Below are 22,248 nucleotides of genomic sequence, written 5' to 3'. Positions count from 1 at the left end.
TCTGTGATCATGGAAAACATTATTAGTTCAAGAAATTACTGCTTGCATATCGAAGTTAAATACCTGTACAAACATTATTGTAGACCAGATGTTCTTGTGGATTGTAGCACCAACATTATATGCAGTAGTAATTCTTGGCAAGTTACAGTCTGAATAGCTATTCCGTTGTCGTAAAGTGAGATTCAAACTAAATTATTATTACAAAGTGAAACAATCCTTGGAAATTTACGTGGGATTTGTGAAAAAAAAAAAATCTAATATGATGCATTTTCACAGACATTTAACAAAAAAAATGCTTTTGCATCTTGATTACTTTTGTCTCTTTTTTATTATTTCGTATAACTTTGAAAACCGAGGTAATCCGTCACTAATGCCTAGAAAGCTTGTGGGATGATCATAAGGATGTTGGTCGCCCACTTATCCTCCATCCTTTTTATTTTGATCACAGAGTAATAAACACAAGGATATTAAAATTTAGACTTTTTTTATGTTTACTTTTACACTTTCATCCCAACTCACACCTTTCCAATCCCAATTGCTAGACAAGTTAAATTTTTTTTTTTTTAAGTTAATCTCGTCAAACGACACATAATATATGTTATTCAAATTATATGACAGGATTGGCAAGAAATTAAAAAAAAAAGTGTGTGAAATTACCCAAATAACTATTGGGATAATCTCAAAAATCTCCCCTAACATTTCTCTTAATATCATTTAATACCCCTAAAATTTTAAAAATATCACTTACCTCCCTAACTTTTGTTATTTGTGTAACAAAATTTTTAAAAATCCTAAACTCCCTTTTGCTCATTTTACTAAATGAAATACTCCTAAACCACTTTGTATACTTGAAAAAAAATCACAACATAAAAAATAATTTTTAGTAGTACCACCATATTACAAAGTTATAGTCCATAAAAATATACTTTAGAAAATAAAAATCATATTTGTAAACAAATGCATTAATACTAATTCAACTTTATATGTTCAAAACCAATTTCTTATGAACTTTATTTTTTTCCCTAACATCTTCTCAACTCATGGCATAAACCTTTAAGTTGTACTAAATCATTATAAAAATTTATTCAAAATAAACAAAAGAAGTCATACCCTACTTTATTGTAATCGTAAAAAGAAAAAGATAAACAAAATTTAATATACTATATCTACAAATAAAAAATTGCATATTCCTCCAAAAAATGAGTAAGAGAAAATATTGGAAAAATGGAAAAGAGAAAAAGGTGAATTTTGTTTCTTTTTCTTTAATTTTTTGAATCCATTATTTGATATGTGAGTTGTGTATCCAATGTGGGTTAATATAGTCATTCTGCAATTATGGGAGGAGGTAAGTGATTTTTTAAAACTTCAGAAGTAGGCGCTAAGTGATATTAGGAGAAACTTTATAGGAGGTTTCTGATATTATCCCATCCCATAACCATTACGGTGAAAGCATTCTTTTTTTTTCCTTTTTTCTTTTTTCTTTTTTTCGGTTTCAATTCTATAAATGCCTTGAACCCCTAGGAATTCGGGCAGGGGGTTTTTGGCGGTAACACAAGCCAAAAACGGTCGACGCCGGACTCCATGGGAGAAGAAGCATCAGCAGCTGAAGCTGTAGCTAATCAGCGACTGACGACGTCCGACCCAGAAAGCGGTGAAATTACTGAAAAGCCAGTGGAAGAGCAAGAGCAAGAGCAAGAGCAATCATCCTCCTACTCATGGCCAATAATCAATTTCCAAGTACCTCCCTACAGGACTTACCATTTCTTCAATCAGTTCAGGACCAATTCTTCCATCCCTAACAATTTTCTCAAGGCCGTCAAATGGTAAGCTCCTTCAATTTTGTTCTTTTATTTTCGAGAATGTCCTTTATATGGTGTGGAAAATTCGTTTTTTGCTGTTGATTGATTTTTCAATTCATTGATTTTTATGTGTCATTGAACTTAGGTCGCCGGATGGTTCTTGCTTTCTCAGCTGCTGTGACGATAACACCCTTCGAGTATTCCCATTGTAAGGTTCATCTCTCTCTCTCTCTCACACAGACACACATACACACACTCGTGCATTTTCGGAAAAAGCTTTTATTTTTCTTGCACTCGAAAGTTTTATTAACCAAGAATAATAGAATGACAATGAGAAGGTGATTAGCTTTTAAAAGATACTTCGGAATAAGAGAAAATGCAATTCTTAGACTGATTGTTTTCACCCAGAAAGTCAACTAAGTGATTGAATTACTTATAGCAGTTTAATGTTCGTATAATAATGCAATTAATTATTCCTAAAAAAAGGGGGAAAGACTATAAACTTACGAAAAGTAGCATTATGGTATTGGGAAAATATTCTATTTACTGGACATGTGAAATAAAGCATGGATAGCATTTAGTTGAGTAGTTCATATAACAGAATTGCATTCTTAGCACTTATGTTATTTGTCTACCAAGTTATACTTTTTATTTTTATTCATTTTGTTTTATCTGCCGTAGCTATAGGTTGACATGCTTGAAAGAGCAGCTATATGAGATTAATATGACAGTGTAAAAGAATTACTGCTTATAGCTTTTTCTTCTTTCCTCTCACCTATGAGTAGGATAACTGTAAAAAAAAATGATTGTTCTTTTCTATTTACTGATTCTGAAGAGTTTATAGGTAAAAATTGACTATTACCTGAAACTCATGTACCCAAAACAAAGAACAGGCTATACGAATTACATAGTGTCTATCAGATTTTGTCTTAATTGTTGGTGTTGGTAAATGGGAAGACTTTTAAAGTATTATCATTGAGACAATCAAGCATTTGGTTATCAAGCTTAAATAAAAGAAAACAGCTTAGCTTGTTGTTATTGGTGGATCAAGACGGTTGTGAATATGGTTTGTTGGACTCTGTTGATATTATCTGTTTTGGTTTTCTGGAAGATGGTGCTATTAGTTGTTCTGATGAATTTTGTTCTTTGTTGTACCAGGCAATACTATGAAAGTGGCAGCAATCTGGACTCTTGTTCTTCTGCTTCGGATGCTGGTAACTTGATTTGAGTTTCTTATATCTGTTCTTGCTTTGCAACCAAATGTTTCCTTGCACTTGCTCCAATGTCCACAGGCTTTCATATGCAAGCCGTTCTTTCCTATGTACTTTCTCATCCTAATTGTACCATTTCTGTATCTTTCACTGGTCTATGCTCTTCCATTTAGATTCTCCTGCCACATTTGCATTTACCCTATCACTGATTAATTACAGATTCATACCCTGCAAACCTTGTCATTGGGGAGGGAGAATCGGTATACGACTATTGCTGGTATCCCTACATGTCTGCTTCAAGTATGTTAGTTTCTTGATGTGATTTGATCTGTTTTAATCCTGCTTTGATCTGTTTCTTTATGTGATTTTGATCTGTTTTACTGGATTTGTCTGGTTTGTGTTTCAGCTCCAGACACCTGTGTATTTGCAAGTACTACACGCGACCATCCTATTCATCTCTGGGATGCTACATCAGGACAGGTGCAAATCATGTTTTAATGTATACAATCACTTATAGTTAGTTTTTCTCCATTATACTTGTTGGAATCCTGTGATTGTGGATGCCTTTTGTGCTGTTGCATCAGCTGTATCTACTTTTCAAGATTAATTACAGTCTGATTGTTTTAACTGAAATTGCAGCTTCGTTGTACATACCGTGCATATGATGCTATGGATGAGATTGCTGCTGCCTTCTCAGTTGCCTTTAACCCTGCTGGAACTAAGTAAGAATTTTTTTAAAACCGACAGTTAAAGATGCCATTCATTTCTGTTTTTGACCATCTCCCTTTTTTGCAAGTATTCACATTGCTCAATGAATGTCTGTGGTCATAGCTGGGTAGATTATGTCACATTTCTGAATGTTCTGGAAAAGACTCTTTATTTAGATAAATGGTTATCCTGCTATTTGTTGCTCTTGGGTCCTTTTTTTTACTTCTTGGTGCATTGCCCTTCATTACTCGTCTTTACTGCCTTTTCAGTTGCCTTTAACCTTGCTGGAACTAAGTAAGAATTTTTTTTAAACCGACAGTTAAAGATGCCATTCATTCCTGTTTTTGACCATCTGCCTTTTTTGCGAGTATTCACATTACTCAATGAATGTCTGCAGTCAGAGCTAGGTAGATTATGTCACATTTTTGAATGTTCTGGAAAAAATACTCTTTATTTAGAAAAATGGTTATCCTGCTATTTATTGCTCTTGGATCCCATTTTTTTATTGGTTGGTGCATTGTCCTGCATTACTCGTCTTTAAAGGGAATGAGATTAGTTGCACACATCGAACACCAAGAAAAAATTTACCAATTTGCAGTAGCTAAATTGTTTAAAGTTGTCATGCTTGTCTAACAGTTTCTCTTGAATAAGCAGTATATAGAGAAGACTGGTTGATTGAATATCTGATAGTTCCACCTATCAAAACTGAACAGAGTAAAAAAAAAAGGTGCTATCTATTCAGCAGTCAAAATGTCATTTTATCTGAACAATTTACAAAGTTATAAATGGTTTCCAGCAAACGCATCAAGAGACATGGCTAAATAGTAGTGACTATATGTGGCAATTCTTTTCCTTGTATTGGACCACCATCCTTCACTTTCCTCAAAAGTATCTGATTAGCATTTATCCTCTTCAGCATGATGCAATGTCCAGGAGTCAGTCATATGATGTAATATTTTTGATAAAATTAATTGAGGTTTTTTATCTCAGGATTTTTGCTGGATATAACAAGTTTATTAGAATATTTGATGTTCATCGCCCTGGAAGAGATTTTAAACAGCTTTCAACTCTTCAAGGAAATAAAGAAGGACAGTCAGGTAATGTTTATTAGTGTATACAATTGATGAATGACAACACACTAAAGTGAAGCATATCATCTTTCTTAATTTTTTTTCCTCTTGGGCAAGCCCGTAGATTAACATAAAGTTTATGTCCACAAAGGATCCAGAAACCTAGTCTTTTTTTTTTGGGTAAAAAATAAAAAAGCCCCCTGTGGTAAACCTAATACACAGAAAAGCCCCCCGTGGTTTCAAAATATACAACACGACTCCTCATACTTTGAACTAAATTGTAAAGGTGACGGAATCCGTTAAATTTAACGGAAATGGTCAAAATGACCAAAATACCCTGATATAATTAAGCAAAAGACAGCTCAAAAAAATCATTTGTTTTATTTTCTAAATAGAGAGAATTGAGGGTTAAGGGGTAGAATTGGTATATTTGATAAAAAATAGGTATAAAAATTTTTTTTAGGTTCCAATAAGTCATTTCCGTTAAGTTTAACGGATTCCGTCACTTTTACAATTTAGTTCAAAGCATGAGATGTCGTATTGTATATTTTGAAACTATAGGGGGCTTTTTTGTTTTTAACCCTTTTTTTTTTTGTCAAAAGTCATTCTTTTATATAACCCATAATCTTTGATACATACAAAGTTATATACAAACTAACTGGCAGCTGCCAGATAATCACTTTGTGCAGCTTTTAAAGTCCACACAGGGAAACTATCCTTCCACCTAGTTTCATTAATGAGGTTAGTGGTAAATTTTGCCAAACCATGACTACACATGTTGACTTCTCGCTTAACAAAGAAGAAAATACAACACCAAAATGATCTACTCAAGGCCCTGATATCCTTTTAAAATAATATTGATGTCAGACAGGTCCTCACTACCATGATTCAGTTTGTGAACCAGAACTTTGCAGTCAGAAAGTATCAAGATGGACGTCTAGTTTTCCTCTAGTGCTTTAAGCAAGGCAATTCCAATAGCATGAGCTTCCAATATTGCAGCATCTCCTTTTAATGGGGTTGGAATTGACCACGGAGTGATTAATCTACCCCCATTGTCTTTGACCGCTATACCCAATACCATATTTGTCCCTCTAAGAGTCCGAAGCTGCATCTGTGTGGATGATGGATGAGTGTGGACAGTGGAGCTATGCAATCTTGCCATGTCTATTGAGCTTATCATTTTTCACCTCTCCTTCGTAGATACTTAGGAAGTTTGCCTCTTTAAACTCAAACCAATCCTCCATAGCATGTTGGGAGATCCGATGGCCCTCCTGCTTGAGCAGGTTAAAGTTCCAATTATTCCTGGCCTCCCAAATATGCCAAAGTAGGTTGGCCGTCATTTCAATGTGAACTTTGCCATCTACTCTCTCTAGCCCGTTGTAAGCTCGCCCACCACGAGCAAAAGTTCCCTCTCAGTTGCTCTAGTCCATTTCATTTGATAGGAAAGTTTTCCAAATCTGCTCACTGGCCTTGCAATAGAAGAAAACATGTTCCACTGTTTTTGCACTTTACGAGACTGGCTGCTGAGGAATGATTTAAGAAATATGCTAGGAAATGTGCATTTAATCAGTCAAATTTGGTGCATAAGTTTTTGAAAACTAAAATCTCAAATGAGCTTTTCCATTTTTCTGGAACTTTCAATCAATACGCTGTATTCATTAAGATTCCTGGAAAGTTGACATGAGCTAATTCCTTTTTTTTTCCAGGTATAATATCCTCAATTGCTTTTTGTTCAAGTAATTCAGGAATGCTAGCTACAGGGTCATATGATCAAACTACTGCAATATATAGAGAAGATAATATGGAGTTGCTATATGTCCTGCATGGCCAAGAAGGTGGTGTCACACATGTAAGTTGGAATATCTAGTTATTCTCTGTTGAACTTTCTGCAGTGTTTGCTGTATGACTCTTCATTTTTTTTTTTTACCTTGTCAGGTGCAGTTTTCAAAAGATGGAAACTACTTGTATACCGGAGGGCGAAGGGTATGTTTCTACATTTGTTGTTTTTTCTTTTAGTATATACTTGAATTGTGTACAGTTTGATTAAGAAAATTAATGCATATTCATGTTTTAGCTTTTTTTTCAGGAGAAATAATTGGTGTTCTTTAACTACTCTTTTACTAGTGGAGTAATGTGGATGAGCGAGTTTTGCAATTGATTATGAGAAATCTCTAACATTGTAAAATTGATTATGAGAAATCTCTAACATTGCAAGAAGAAATGAGCAAAAAAAAACTAAAGAAAACGATAAAGTAGAGAAGTAGTGAAATAAAAGGAATTTGTCTATCAGAGTAGTGTGCATACTGTTGTGATTTAGGCTGACTTCATTGAGTGAAAAGTAAAAGAGCTTTTTCTTTGAACAATGATTTCCTGTCTTGGTGTCCAATGCTACAGGCATCAGCACTGTCATTAATGTCAAATAAAGGAATCTTGTCTATATCAGAGTAGTGTGCATACTTTGTTGACATTCAATGCTAACTTTATTGTATTCACAAGAAAAGGGAAACGAGCCTTATCTCTGAAGAACTATTTCTTTCCTCGATATTCCCATGATACAGGTTGTAGCACTTTCATTAATACAACTACATTTGCAAAAGCAACTATCTTCGACATATTTTGATGCATGATGATTAAGGACATCTCATGCTCTTATACTAAACATCCTTTCACGAAGAATAGGAGCGGAGAACTTATTTTTCTCCATGAGAAAAGAGTAAGCTACAGCTTAAGATAGGAGGAAAATGCCTTTTCTTGTGTAAAAGACATATTCTTGAGTTTCCAATGTGTTTATGGACCTTTTAAAATCTTGGTTGGAGGATGATGATCTTTATGGGAAACACCAGTCATAAAATTAGTACAAGTGCGGTCCCCTGCAAACTCAAAATTTTCTTTTGTTGCAATAAAGACATAACTTTGAAAGTATCTGCTTAAAAATGTATCTCCACTGCATCATGTTCAGTTGTGAACTTTGAGTAAGCCCTTCGGTGAAAATTATGTTGTGGAATCGTTAGGTTTGTTTTGGGTAAAAATACTCGTTTTCTGCTATTATATAGAGGTTTCTTACAGTTTAATTCCACTGCTTTATGTGGTAATTTCTGTGGTCTCTTGTACCTGTTGTGTTTCTCTATATATAAGAGTTTAAGGATGCATTATAATGGTAAGTTAAAAAGTATCTGCTAAAAAGTTCTTATATGTATTGTAGGATCCTTATGTACTGTGCTGGGATATCCGCAAGGCTGTTGAAATTGTTTACAAGTAAGTGATATGTTCTTAGTGATAAACAAGCCTAAGAGTTCCTATTATGATATTGGTGGGATTCATTACCTATGTCATGCTGAAAAGTGGTGCTAAGAGAAAAGAACGAGTTTCTATTTAGTAATCAGTACTTCTAAAGATACTAGCTGGTTTATATTGGCTCATCTTTCCATCCATGAAATTCGAAATTCAAAAACTATAAAATGCTGGCATGTCTTGCAATTCTATCAGTGAAGGTAGGAAGTTTCTGCTCTTTACTGGAGGTACTAACTGAGGTGTGTATGCTTATGTTGTACATTCCACAGATGATACTGGCTGTTCTATTGATTGAAAGTTTTTTTTTTCTGCTTATCTCTTCTTATTATTGGTGTATCTTAACTATAATGCAATTTTTGGATTTACCACTGCCTTAACTGTCATATTACAAATTTTTATCTTGATATGGGATTTGAGTCCTTATGTCTGATTTGCTCTTCTCTTTTCTTTTTCATTATTAGTGGCATATGAGATTGCCAAATGGCTTTTTATACAACCTATAACTTCTTGTAAGAAAATTACATGAGATCCATATCCCTGTAATATGCTTTTTTGTTCTCTTTTTGTTGAGACAATTTTAGATACCTGGTGTTTAGTTTCATTACATCATCTGTCGATATTGAACCTTATGAGTCTAGTACTCTGATTTGCTATGCCTTTTTTATTTTCTTCAAGGGTGGTTTTGGAATTGATTTATTTGCATGAGTTTTAATGATCATATCCTTCTCACCTTCTTATTGGTTGCATTTATTTCTGACCATGATAGTTTACATGATTCCTTTCTTTCCCACCTTCTGAACCAGTAGAATGCTGTATGGTAAACTTCGTGGATCATACTAGTATTGTCCACAAATTAACACAACCAGTTGAGGTTTTCTGCTAATATTTGATGTTTAGCTGTTAGGTGTCAGATGAGGCATTCATGAGACAATCCAAGTGCATATGCATGCAAATTTTGATTTGCATGCCCAACATTGACAGTCAATTTTCATGCTTTCATTACACGAGTTCTAGAATATTCGGTAGTGAATCCTTCAGAAATTAATTCCTTTTCTTTATGAATCATTATTGATCAAAATTATATGGTCATTCTCACTGATAAAACCATTTTGGTAGCAGATTATGGAATTTACTTATAAGGAAATATATTCACATTGAAGTTCCATCTGGTTTTTGCATTCATGCCTCATTTCCACGTGCTGCTTTACCATTTTATTGCTTTGGAACGTTGTGCATGTGTTTCTTCCTGCACATAACTGTTTAGCACTTTGGCAGTAAATTTCTAGGAATTTTGTTAAATTTGAAGGAGATTAAGGTGTTAAACTTTATCCTCTTTGTCTCTGTGAGTAGGCTGTATAGATCAACTGAAACTACCAATCAGCGGATACATTTTGATATTGAGCCTATGGGCCAACATCTTGCAACTGGTGGTCAGGTATCATTCTATTTTAATTCTACATATCTACAGCAAGTGACCATTCAGTACAATGCGGAATAATTTAATATTCTGATCACTATCCTAGGATGGCTTGGTTCATGTGTATAATCTACAAAATGGCCAGTGGGTATCAAGTTTTCAAGCAGCATTAGGTATTAAAATTTCTTGATTTTTCATTAGCAGCTTAACTTTGATATGTAGTTCCTTTATTCTTTCACTGTCATCAATATTATTGGTCTTATTATTTTTATTTCTACTATAACTGTTACTAATATTGTTATTTGGTGTTGCAGATACTGTAAATGGTTTCGCTTTCCATCCATTTTTGCCAATGGCTGCTTCATCTTCTGGGCACCGGAGATACAGATGTTTTGATGATTCTTCCGAGGATGTGATCCTTAGTAGTAAGTTTTCTGACTCCGACAAAGTTCATTTTACTGTTGGCAAATATTTTCTTTGGTTTGATCCTTGGATAATTTTTTGACTCTAAAATTCCTGTATTATGTTGTAGTACATCAGTTTGGAAGTTTACAATTTGTTATAATCACACAATTTCTTACAAATAAATAAATCAAAGGATGTTTGGTAATATAGTGGAGGGAATGGCATTCTGGTTTTAACATTCTACCTACCTGCCTGATTTGTATTTCGACCCCAGTTTGTTGGTACTAAAGCCTAAAGGTTGCACGGTTAGTGTTATGCGCTGATCCTACTAATGTAGTTGCTAATTTTTCCCTGTTTAGGTGATGAAAATTGTGTCTCCATATGGAGCTTTTCTTTCACCAACAGTGATGATGTTTCAGCTGCAAGTTTTGGGGAACTGAATGACCAAATTGACAGTAACAACCTCAACGGCTCTTGATTGTATGCAGTGTCTTTTACGTAGCAATGGCAACCGCAAATTTTAGCCGTCAGATACCTCATACGCCACTCTCGAAATGACAATGTACAGCAGTATAGTATTAGGTCACTTTAGTACCGACACAACTGATCATAGCTCTAGTTTTTTGATTTGGGGATACTATGAATGGTTGACATGACTGCAACAGGTATTAGTGAGAAGCAGATTTTTCCCACACAGTTCAATTTTCGTGAAAACTAATAATCTGCATAGTATCTGGTGGGCTGTTTTTTCCCCTTTAATAATTATTTTTTGTTTCTGCTGTTGCATTGCAAAAATTATTTCGGCCACTGTGGGACATTTTGTAATATTTTATCATATGTTTCCCTTCTTTCTGTTTTTTTTCTTTTTCCCCGGATGAGTGTTAAGAATTTAAGGAGTTACTAATTCTTTCAACTTTAAAAATATGGTAAACTGATAAAAAGGGTTTTAACAAAACAAACATGAACTTCTAATGTGAACAACCATAGATTATTCCCAACAGGGACGATATCCAAATATCCAAGTTGATCCTTTCAAAGGCCACGTTAAAACAGAATCATTTGTGCATGCTGAGTGCAACAACACAAATCTCTAGTCAGGTGCCGTTTTTCATTACCTTTTCTGCCGCTAATGATTTGCATCTTATCCTCTACATTCAAAACCCCAACCCGAGAATGGTGAGTGACAAAAACCTATCAAATAAGTAATAGACATTAGGAGCCATTTGCACCTTGAACAATCAATTGACCCTGCACCCTGTCTATAACATTGATTTGCAGAGTTTGGAACAATGCAACGGTTACATGCATTGTTGCATATTCATGCAATGATTGTTATTATGAATTAAATCTTACAAGATGGGTAAGTAATTACTCTTAAAATGCCCTAAATCATACAGATTCTTCACCAACCACCCTTGGAGTCTGTATAAAAGTGTGCCATCTACTTGGTATTTCTTCACTCATCCTTTAGCCCACCAAAGAGAAAGTGAGTTAACTGATTTCATCCCTTCTCATGGCTTCTCCCAGGGAGAGCAAGAAAGCCAAGATTACAAGAGATGGAAAAACTTATCCCTCAACTCTTAAAAACTTCCCTGATGAACTGATCGAAAAGATCATATCGCACTTCCAACTCAAAGAATGCACAAGGGCTGCACTTCTTTCGAAGAGGTTTATCAACTCCTGGAAGCTTAATCGTAACCTGTGTTTCGTGGTAAACAAACAGAGATTTCCTAGAGATGCATATGCTAGTCTCGTCGACCGTGTTTTGGACCAACATTGGGGGCCAAAGGTAGAGAGATTGGTCCTGACTTTTGATCCAACCGGTCAGGAGAATCGAGTGAAAGGTTGGATTCAGACAGCGGTCGCGAAGGGGGTTGAAGAGCTCCGTTTGGACTTCAGAGGTGGGCATCAACCTTATCCCTTTAGCTCTGACCTTATAGATGCTACACCTATAAGAGCATTGGAGCTGAATAACTGTCTTGTTGGGTTTGCCACGGAGCTCAATGGCTTGCGATTTCTGAAAACTCTTGTTCTTAAAAATGTTCGTCTCGGGAACAAGTTCACGGAGACAATTTTCAACAGCTGTTTGCTACTTGAGAATCTGGAGTTTGTGAACTGCAACAATGATCCTCGACTCAGAATTTCCGCTGGATATTTGAAGCATTTTAAATCACTGAAAGTGGAAGGGTTTAGGAATATTCTCTCCATTTTTATCAATGCTCCAACTCTGAAGTCATTGCATTACAATGGAGACATTTGCAAGTTCACTTTCAGCTGCTCTTTCCCTTCGCTGGATGTGGCTACTTTCGACTTCAGACCAAATAGGATGCGTCAACTTGATGAAGTTGAGCAAATCATCATGTCTGTCAGCTTTTGCACGGACCTCACCATATGCAGTTCCATCCTTGAGGTAATAATCGTCCAGTTCTATTCTTACTATCATTTGTCTATTTGAGGTATCGCAACAAATTAAAATGCTAAAGTTATTGAGATTTTTTATCTCATTCAGGGGCTATCTCCCAGGTTGAAAGATTTTAAGTACAGAGAATTCCAGTTCTGCCTAATGAGGCTGAGGAAACTTACCTTGTTCCTTGGAGGATCGAGCTATCGTAGGCGGACAACTTTTGTTAACCCTTGCGACATCGTTGTTTTCCTCATGAAATGTCCACTGATCGAGAAGATACATATTGATGTAAGTCTGTTCAACATTATTCTGCTAATCTTGTTGGATTTGAAACCGGGCCAATTACGTGTGGTCATATGGATTAAATATTAACAATGATACACAACAGATTAAAACTGTGGCATATATTTTCGGTACAGAATCATACATAATATTTTATTGCACACGTAAATTGCATAGTTGAAAGTACAAAAATTCACCTAAGCCGAACCGAGTTAGGATGCCATGAGTACTGCTGTATCGCAATAACCTACACAAAGATAAATACGGGACTAACTCCGACGCTGACAAGTCAATGAGGAGTTTTCTGAGAATAATGTAGTAAAATTTATATAATATATAATTGTCGTACCTTTTGTATGAACAAACCTGTTATATTTATAAGTGTCATCAGATAAGTTGAAGAGGTAAGAGTTATCCTTTCTGTTAATGATAATATTCTACCAGATAATTACAAGGTTTATATGGCAGTTACGGATAATAAGCAGAAGGGATTATGTTCATCTCTAAGGTTTATCCCCACAAATTCGAAGTTATCCCTTCTGATCCCAATGCTTTGTTCGGTATCTTTACCGAACAGGCTTATTCGGCACAACACATGTCGCAGCTAGATTTGCTGCCTCCACAATAGTCACCACTCGAATTCCTACTACATGAATTTTTCTCCATTTGCTTTAGTTTTGATTCTGTATAATGACTTTTTCCCCCCTCCAATGCAGCTTGGTGATTATCCTTTCGAAGAAGGGCTCTTCTGGAAGTTAATCGTAAAGGATAGCTTTGAACATTGCTGCCCATCATTCCAATTATTGAAGGAACTGAGGATAGGGAACTTCAAATTTCGTGAGTTAGAATTTCGGCTCCTCAAGATTATAGTAGACAATGCACCTTCTCTGGCGGTTGTGATCTTAAACACTTGCGGAAATATAATGCGAACTACCGAAGAAAAAACACTTTTGGAGTGGATGTCAAAACAAAATTGCCGCTTTGAGGTCTCCGAGAACAATAATAAGAGACGTTTGGGCATATTTAGACAGAAGAAGGGCAACTAAGCTGCATTAACGGAGAACTATTTGTTATTGAATGAAAATTTTAACAAGTTCATTGTTGTATTATTTGGCGATATTGGAATCTTGCTCAAGACATTTTAACTCTCTGCAATTTTTTAACTTTTTGTTTGCTTTATTATCTGTAGGGCTTTGACATTGGGATTCTGTCTTTAGATGACTTGTGATCTATTGTGGGGTATATTCCCTTAGAATAAATAAAATGTGGGTCTAAATAAGGGTGGGGGGGGGGGGGTTGTGCCTTAAATTTGATCTCTAAATTTAGAAATAATAATGTCTTTAAACTCATGCACGTAGATAAAGCTTTTTCTTTTCCATATAGCTAGCAGGGCAAACATGAAAGAAATGAAAGAGAAACATCTCATCACTCTAATATCAGTATATATCTGCTAAATTTTAAATCAAGAAGAATATAATTTACTCATGTTTAGTCGTAGAAGGTTGGATGCCAAGAACAAAAGAGAAAGGCTGTAAAATAAGTTTGCTGCTAATTTTATTTGTATTAAGATAAGTATATATCAGATTAGTTTCTCTTAAATGATAGAATTTTTTAAAAGTATTAGCGAAAATATTTTGTCGTCTATATATACTGGGAACCAGATGTCAAACTGATATATAATTGAAAATGATTTCTTTCAACGTTCTAATAGGATTTACTCTCTATTTAATTAAGTAATGGAGCGATGTACAAGTTAGATTTTTCCTGTTTGTATACAAAAGCATACAAATCAACACTACTTTGGTGAAGCTTAGAAATTATTAGAACATCTATGGATTAGTTGGCTGTTTGGTTTAATTAGATTTTGTGAACATGAAAAGTACATGACATGAGTTTGGACCTATTCGAATTAGGCCAAGTGCCCTACTTTTATTTCGAGTCGAGTATGAGTTACAAAAATGTGATTTTAGTTGAGTAAAACTTATATAATTTTAGTTCAAATTCCTATATAATTTCTTGTTCAAGTGATACCAATAAGACAGTTCAAATTTCTGGATTGTGAATCACGTACTTTGCACGAAAATTCTGGATGACAAAATGTTTCATGCACATTTTAAGAGTAATTAAACATGGTTTCAAGAAAGATTAAAGTACAAAATGCATAGCACTTCCGGTCTTCAACACTAATGATCTAGCTCATTCAGTCCGACACAGCATCTCAAGATCTTGGAATCAAGAATGTGTTCTTTTGATTCTGTAGTTTTCTGAATAGAAAAGTAAACAAATCAGGAAATATCTTCAAAGTTGTTGTACCTAAGAAATCAACCGCGGTAAATCTTCTCATATTGGACAGCAATAAGAGAAAAAAGATCATGAATGATTGTCGTATTAGTGGTGATATGAAAGATATAAATAAAAGTAGTTTGTGATCTTTCAAAATTGACAGTGGATAGTGGACGAGGAAATTCTTATGGAAGCCAAATGGGTAGGTTTGGAGCAGAGAAAGTCATTATTTCTGATAACCAACCTAGAAGTTTAAGGGAATTATCAGAGTCAGAAATTCGAGATATGCTGATGGGAAAGGCTAGAATTGAAATCCACAAGAAGTTGCAGGAATGGAATATGGCTGCTGTACAGAAGTCTTCAGGTAAAGAAGCAAGGGAAAAGCCAACTTCAATAATGCTCCGACAGAATCTGTTGGAAGTCCATTTCTTCGATGGCAACTTTGTTAGACAAAACTGCCACCATTAGTACCCGTGAGCCTGGTGCACTGGGGAGCTTGCCTTCTGCTTCAACCAATGGCTCAAACACAGAAGCTACTGATATTATCATGACAATGGATGTGGCTGATACGGAGTTTGACAAACACAGAGTGGAAGAATCATTTGCTGAAAACCAAGTTTGGGATACATATGACAACGAGAATGGCATGCCTGGCTTTCATGCTATTATTCATGAAGTCTTGTCCAGAAAGCCCTTCAAAGTTTGGATTAGCTGGTTGAACTCCAAAAGCAACAGCGAATTTGGTCCATTAATTTGGGTGGGTTGTGGTTTTGCTAAAAAAATTTTCTTTTAGGCCTCTTGGTGATGAAATGGGCGTCTGCTTCCAGAAGAAACTTTCACTATTGTCTTTCATAAAATGGCAGTGAATCACGTACTGTGCACGAGTCTTCGTGATCACAACTTTTAATGCAATTATTTATTTTAATGGAAAAATGAATTTCCTTAATTCAACGGAGACATTCGCTGAAAATTGCAAAATTTATACAAGTTTTAATGCAAATTCTATCATCCCTTTTGGATATCATACTGATACTGATGATTATAATTCAATAAACTTTTATCATATTATTCAATAATTTAAACTTTTAAAATTATCTAAGGGTTGATATCTATTTTTATACATTCAACGATAAATTGATACGTAATGATACGATATTCAAAAGTTACATTAGAACTCCCCTGAGAAAGTAAGGTTATTAGAAAGGATCACGAGGCTGTTACAATAGAATATTGGTCTTAGTAACTGTAATTCACATCTTTCGCACGATTCGTACCAGTGGATTTTCACAAGTTCCAGGATTTGGAGACATTTCGATGTCTTTTTTTTTTTTTTGAAGGAAATCTTGTTGAACTTGTTTCAACAAGTATTTTCAACAAGTATGTGAACAATCTTTTACTCTCCAAGGTAACACCAGAATCCAGAATCTACCACCTTCTGCATGGCATCTAACTGACTAAAACCAAACAAAAAACAGAACTGCTGACTGCTAAACTATTCTTTTAGTCTATCAAAGAACACCAACTAAAGAAAGATACATGGATCAAAACATAAACCAAAACAAAGTTCCTATTCTCTCTACTTGAAAAATAAATCAAAAGATTTCTTGGTTTTCATGTAATCTCCTCAAACAAGGATAAATTTTTGATGTTTTCTTATAATGTGTGTTCCAGTAATTCTTAATCTCGTTGTCTGTTCTCTTTGGCAGGGATAGACACGGATGGAAATAGGGTGCAGGCAAGGGCAGCTAGGCCACCAAAAACTTTCCGGATAGTTATTTAAAGGACGAGGCTTTCTACCAAAAATTGGTTAATTTCATTTTGCACCTCTCCATAAAAGTAGTATAAAAGAGCAAAATAAGGAAATTCTGCTACCAATTTGTATATATTGAGTTGACTTCAATTAACACTCGTATGTTAGTCAAGAACAATTACCGAAAGCCAGGAGTTCTTCCAAAATTCGTACTTTTAACAATTAACCCTCCTCAGATAACATTCTTGTGTTTTCAAGCATCCATTTTTTCACAAACCCCATTATTACAAGGCAAGTTTTTGTTTTTTCCTACAAACTCCATTGTTGCAAGGCAAGTTTTTTTTTCTCGAATATATATTTCTCCCATCATAATTTACCGTCCATATTAAAAGCTGAATGTTTATTATCTGCCATGCAAATTATGAAGAGTCGACAGGCCATAAGATGAATGATGATTTTCTTGATGACATACATTGAGAAAGAACTAGTTCTATTTATTCATTTATTTATTTTTACACTTAATCAAATAAATGGGTGTTGAGTCAATTTTGCATGCCTAGCATTGATAGGAAATAGAATGATATTTTTTGTATTTTACTCCAAATTTGGCTTTCTGAGACACAACTGCCACCATTAGTACCCCTGAACCAGGTCGTGCAGTAGGGAGCTTGACAAAGACAGAGTGGAAGAATCATTTGCTGAAAGCCAGGTTTGGGCTGCATATGACAATAAGGACGGTATGCCTTATTCTTATGCTTTCATTCATGAAGTCCTCTCTAGGAAGCCCCTTTAAAGTTAGGATTAGTTGGTTGAACTCCAAAAGCAACAGCGAATTTGGTCCATTAAATTGGTGTGGGTCGTGGATTTGCTAAAACTTGCTAAACCAATTGCCATAATATATAGTTGGTTGTGATTTTAAAAAATTGAGAATTTTGACACCAATTGTGATGTAGGGAAGTTTAAAAAAAATTGAAGATAAAGTCTATCATAGAAATTGAATTGTTGAATTAAGTATGGAATTTGTAAGGGGGCTAAAATATTAAAGATAAAGTCAGCTATAGAAATTGAACAAATATTTTGAAGATGCTATAGAGATTTTAATAAAGTTGATTGTTAGTGAATCACGCACTACGCACGACTCTTCATGATCACAAGTTCTATGCAATTTTTCTTTTCTTTTTGGAAAACTGAATTTCCTTAATTCAATATTGGAGACATATCGATGCAAATTGCAGAATTTATACAAGTTTTACTGCAAATTATACAACTATTCAAACATGGATGGTTTCGACTTAATCTCAAATAATTAATTTTTTATATACTGACGATATATACACCATCACCATTGAATGCATAATAATTCATCTGAATTAAAATTTAAAATTTAAAATTTACTCACATATCATGTATCCAACCGTGATAGTGTATACACTGTCAATATATATAAGATTTACTCATAAAACTTTGTCAAATTCTAATTCAGTTTGGAGTTTTGACCAGATGAATTTGTAGATAAAAAGTGAGCTAGAGAGTTTTTAGTTATCCAAGGAAACCAACTTGAAATTCGTAAAGGGATAATTTAGAGACATTCCCTGATAAAAAGTCAAAATCAAACTAATAAATTGGCAAATTCACTATTTCATTACTTAATTTTTCTTGAAAAGAGAAGAAGTAAAAATAAAAAAAAAGATAAATGAGAAATACAAAATGTAAAGTCTTTAATAACTACAAATATCATTATAGGATTTTAAACCAAATCTTTAATGGTATTCTCTATTTCTTGTTTATCTATTTTTATTTTCCTTTCCTTTTTTGTATTTGGTAAAAATTAAGATTTAGTAGGCCAATATACAATTTTTTTTAAAAATAATCTATTCACTTCCCAAAGGAAAAAAGAAAAAGAGAAAGAAAAGAAAAAAAGTAAAAGATAGTGAAAGGATAATTTGTTAATATATTAGTTTGCTTTGACTTTTTAATATTGATCATTAGTTTCAACGATCATGAAACTTTAACCTAAACCATAAGAAGATTATGTATACTATAGGAGTGTTACGTGGAAATTCTTATAGAAACCAAATGGGTAGGTTTGGAGCAGAGAAAGTCAGAAATTTAAGGGAATTTCTGATAACCAGTCTAGAAGTTTAAGGGAATTTCTGATAACCAGTCTAGAAGTTTAAGGGAATTATCAGAGTCAGAAATTCGAGATATGCTGATGGGAAGGCTAGGATTGAAATCCACAAGAAGTTGCAGGAATGGAATATGGCTGCTGTACAGAAGTCTTCAGGTAAAGAAGCAAGGGAAAAGCCAACTTCAATAATGCTCCGACAGAATCTGTTGGAAGTCCATTTCTTCGTTGGCAACTTTGTTGGACAAAACTGCCACCATTAGTACCCCTGAGCCTGGTGCACTGGGGAGCTTGCCTTCTGCTTCAACCAATGGCTCAAACACAGAAGCTACTGATATTATCATGACAATGGATGTGGCTGATACGGAGTTTGACAAACACAGAGTGGAAGAATCATTTGCTGAAAACCAAGTTTGGGATACATATGACAACGAGAATGGTATGCCTCGCTTTTATGCCTTCATTCATGAAGTCTTGTCCAAGAAGCCTTTTAAAGATAGGATTAGCTGGTTGAACTCCAAAAGCAACAGCGAATTTAGTCCATTAAATTGGGTGGGTTGTAGCTTTGCTAAACAAAATTTTCTTTTAGGCCTCTAGGTGATGAAATGGCTGTTTGCTTCCAGAAGAAACTTTCAATGATCTTCTCTTCATAAACTTGCAGTGAATCACGCACTACGCACGACTCTTCATGATCACAACTTTTAATGCAATTATTTATTTTAATGGAAAAATGAATTTCCTTAATTCAACGGAGACATTCTCTGAAAATTGCAAAATTTATACAAGTTTTAATGCAAATTCTATCATCCCTTTTGGATATCATACTGATACTGATGATTATAATTCAATAAACTTTTATCATATTATTCAATAATTTAAACTTTTAAAATTATCTAAGGGTTGATATCTATTTTTATACATTCAACGATAAATTGATACGTAATGATATGATATTCAAAAGTTACATTAGAACTCCCCTGAGAAAGTAAGGTTATTAGAAAGGATCACGAGGCTGTTACAATAGAATATTGGTCTTAGTAACTGTAATTCCAATTGAGGAGCTCCGCGGGGGCGCCACCTTATAATTGCGATTCAACGTCTAATTGAGCACTTATGCGGGGGCATTTCTGGTACTTCACTGTTGGAGCTCCTTTCAGAAGTAAAAATCAAAACCAAAAAGTTACCGGTGCAATTTCCCCTCCTCCACTCCCCACCTCCACCCATTGGACTCCGAAGACGGGAAGATGTCCGGCATATTCCGGTACAAAGCTATAATCGATGAGTACAAACTCTCATATAACAAACTCTAGAGTAAATTTATAAGAGAGGAATTTAACAAAGCTTGGAGTACAATCTCATAAAGAAGTCCAGTTCTGCTTCTATTTATATCACCACATTCAATACTTTCACTGTGTTCACAACATTTTCAGGCCTGGAAGCTGTGGAATGAAAATAAACCAATGAATTTGGTTGATCCAGCGTTGCTTGTTCCACCCACTGAAACGGAGATATTCAGATATGTACAGGTTGGTTTATTGTGTGTGCAATTCTCTCCAAAAGATAGGCCGAATGTCTCTACTGTTCTTTCAATGCTTAACGATGAAATTGCAGAGCTTCCTCGGCCCAAGGCTCCGACTTATAATACAGCACGGGGTCTATCAAGAAGCTCATCTCTCCAGAAGACTATTATTATACCGAGTTCTGATAATGATTCCAGTTTAACAGACATCGAAGGAAGATAGAGCCATGAATAATAACCTTTCCTAGTTTCTGGTTTCCCAGTTGTCCAACAAAATCTATCTATGTTCACTATACGAAGTTGTGGGCAGAGTGAAACCTCATATATATTTTGCAGATTGTGTACCCCCCTCCTATTTAGCCATCTAATAAGCATTTATTTTCTTTGAATACCAACCAGATTAAGCATCATACGATCTAACCAATCATAAATGTTTTTCTTAACCAATCATAGATGTTTTTAATATTTTTCCACATTCAAATTAAAGCCAAACTCTCATATAACAAAGCTATATGAGAGTTTGTAAAATTCTAGAGTAAATTCCTCTAGAGTTTGGAGTTTGTTATATGAGAGTTTGTTATATGAGATTTGGAGTAAAACACTACAAAGTTATATGAGAGTTTGTAAAATTCTAGAGTAAATTCCTCCGGAAAAAGACTTTTGGAGTGGATTATGAAACAAAAATATCGCTTTGTCTTCGCATACCTTTTTTTTTTTTTTTTTCTGTTTTGAGATAAGAAGGGGAACTAATTGAAATGGATTCAGCCAACGGAGGACTATTTGTGATTAATCAATGGAAAATGTGTGAAAGTTTGTTGTTCTTTGATTAAGCAACATTGTACATTAAAACTTTAGCTTTAAATTTAGTCATTATGTCTTTAATGTAATGCATTCCACCAAAGTTCTTTCTTTTTCAATATAGTTGGGTAAACGTGAAATAAATTAAAGAGAAATATTTAATTACTTTTGAACCAACATATGTGTGTGTGTGTGTGTATATATATATATATATTAAATTTCGGACCCATCCTAAAGAACACAAATTTAAATGTAGTGATAGTTAAGATTCCAAGAACGTAGGTGAGAAAAAAATTTAGAAACAAATTTACTATAACTTCAATTGTATTTATAATGACTATACAAGATTAATTTCTATAAATTGACAGAAATTTTACATTAGCAACAATGAAAGATTTTGGTTTTTTGTTTCTCAGCTATTGGGAACCATGTCTCATTTGAAACTTGAGAATAATTTTTTCTAATGCTTTGACGATCATACTTTATTAATTAAGTAATGGAGGCAAATACGAGCTAGATTATTCCCATTAGCATAAAGAATATAAACATAAGCATACAAATAGTGACTATTTTGGTGAAACTTTGGAAATATTGCTATTTTTTGGATTGGATGTATCACAAATTACTGAATTTTTTTTTGTATTGATATGACTGTGAAAGTTATTTCGTTTTAATGATTGTTTTCACTGTTTTCTTGGAACTGTTAAATTTGTTGGATGATTTTCTTTTCTGGGGAGGTTTTGCTGACCTTGTAATTTCTTTGTTATTAAATTCCTATATAATTTCTTTTTTAATTGATGCCAATAAGACAGTTCAAAATTACTAAAAAGGTGAGGTTATTAGAAGAGATCTTGTGGTTATTTAGGCAAAGCACTACCCTCTCACCCTACCAACATAACAAGATTAAATAGAAAAAAAGAAAGAAGAAAACATTATCCATATCTTGTAAATCACGTATTTTGCACGATTCAACTGATTAAGGCAATTCCTTGCCTATGTATATGTCTTGTACAGTAACAGCAGTGAACTAGGATGCATGTTGCTAATATTCTGAAAAACAAAAGGCAATTGCTGCCTCCCGTGAGCTCTCCAGATGGTTTTAAGGGATGACAGTAACAATAAGTACATTGTAACATGTAGGGCCTGTTTGATGGGCTGAATAATCACTAAGTAGGAATAAAATTGT

At 34.4% G+C, this 22,248-nt stretch overlaps 2 protein-coding genes across 2 annotated transcripts; both read left to right on the top strand.

The window, feature by feature from the left end:
- Positions 1-1,536: 1,536 nt before the first annotated feature.
- Positions 1,537-10,666, top strand: LOC113762160 (telomerase Cajal body protein 1). Its single transcript, XM_027305467.1, has 14 exons — positions 1,537-1,823; positions 1,945-2,007; positions 2,958-3,013; positions 3,230-3,310; positions 3,417-3,490; positions 3,650-3,732; positions 4,709-4,815; positions 6,495-6,637; positions 6,724-6,771; positions 7,991-8,043; positions 9,430-9,514; positions 9,603-9,669; positions 9,811-9,921; positions 10,261-10,666. Exons 1-14 carry the CDS (start codon positions 1,582-1,584, stop codon positions 10,377-10,379), a joined length of 1,332 nt encoding a protein of 443 aa, XP_027161268.1. The 5' UTR covers positions 1,537-1,581; the 3' UTR covers positions 10,380-10,666.
- Positions 10,667-11,414: 748 nt separating this feature from the next.
- On the top strand, positions 11,415-13,815 carry LOC113756594 (putative FBD-associated F-box protein At1g61330). The gene is made up of 4 exons (XM_027300232.1): positions 11,415-12,311; positions 12,411-12,593; positions 13,304-13,573; positions 13,777-13,815. The coding sequence occupies exons 1-4, from the start codon at positions 11,415-11,417 to the stop codon at positions 13,813-13,815; spliced, it is 1,389 nt and encodes a 462-aa protein (XP_027156033.1).
- Positions 13,816-22,248: the final 8,433 nt, after the last annotated feature.

Source organism: Coffea eugenioides, chromosome 2 (assembly GCF_003713205.1).
Source record: "Coffea eugenioides isolate CCC68of chromosome 2, Ceug_1.0, whole genome shotgun sequence".
Classification (NCBI taxonomy): domain Eukaryota; kingdom Viridiplantae; phylum Streptophyta; class Magnoliopsida; order Gentianales; family Rubiaceae; genus Coffea; species Coffea eugenioides.
This window is presented reverse-complemented; position numbering and strand designations above follow the sequence as displayed.

Excerpts from the sequence above, each read along its gene's own strand:
- LOC113762160 (XM_027305467.1), top strand. The coding sequence starts at position 1,582 with ATGGGAGAAGAAGCATCAGCAGCTGAAGCTGTAGCTAATCAGCGACTG. Across the intron at positions 2,008-2,957 it reads ACCCTTCGAGTATTCCCATT|GCAATACTATGAAAGTGGCA; the intron begins GTAAGGTTCATC and ends TTGTTGTACCAG. Across the intron at positions 8,044-9,429 it reads GCTGTTGAAATTGTTTACAA|GCTGTATAGATCAACTGAAA; the intron begins GTAAGTGATATG and ends CTCTGTGAGTAG.
- LOC113756594 (XM_027300232.1), top strand. The coding sequence starts at position 11,415 with ATGGCTTCTCCCAGGGAGAGCAAGAAAGCCAAGATTACAAGAGATGGA. Across the intron at positions 12,312-12,410 it reads TATGCAGTTCCATCCTTGAG|GGGCTATCTCCCAGGTTGAA; the intron begins GTAATAATCGTC and ends TATCTCATTCAG. Across the intron at positions 12,594-13,303 it reads TCGAGAAGATACATATTGAT|CTTGGTGATTATCCTTTCGA; the intron begins GTAAGTCTGTTC and ends CCTCCAATGCAG.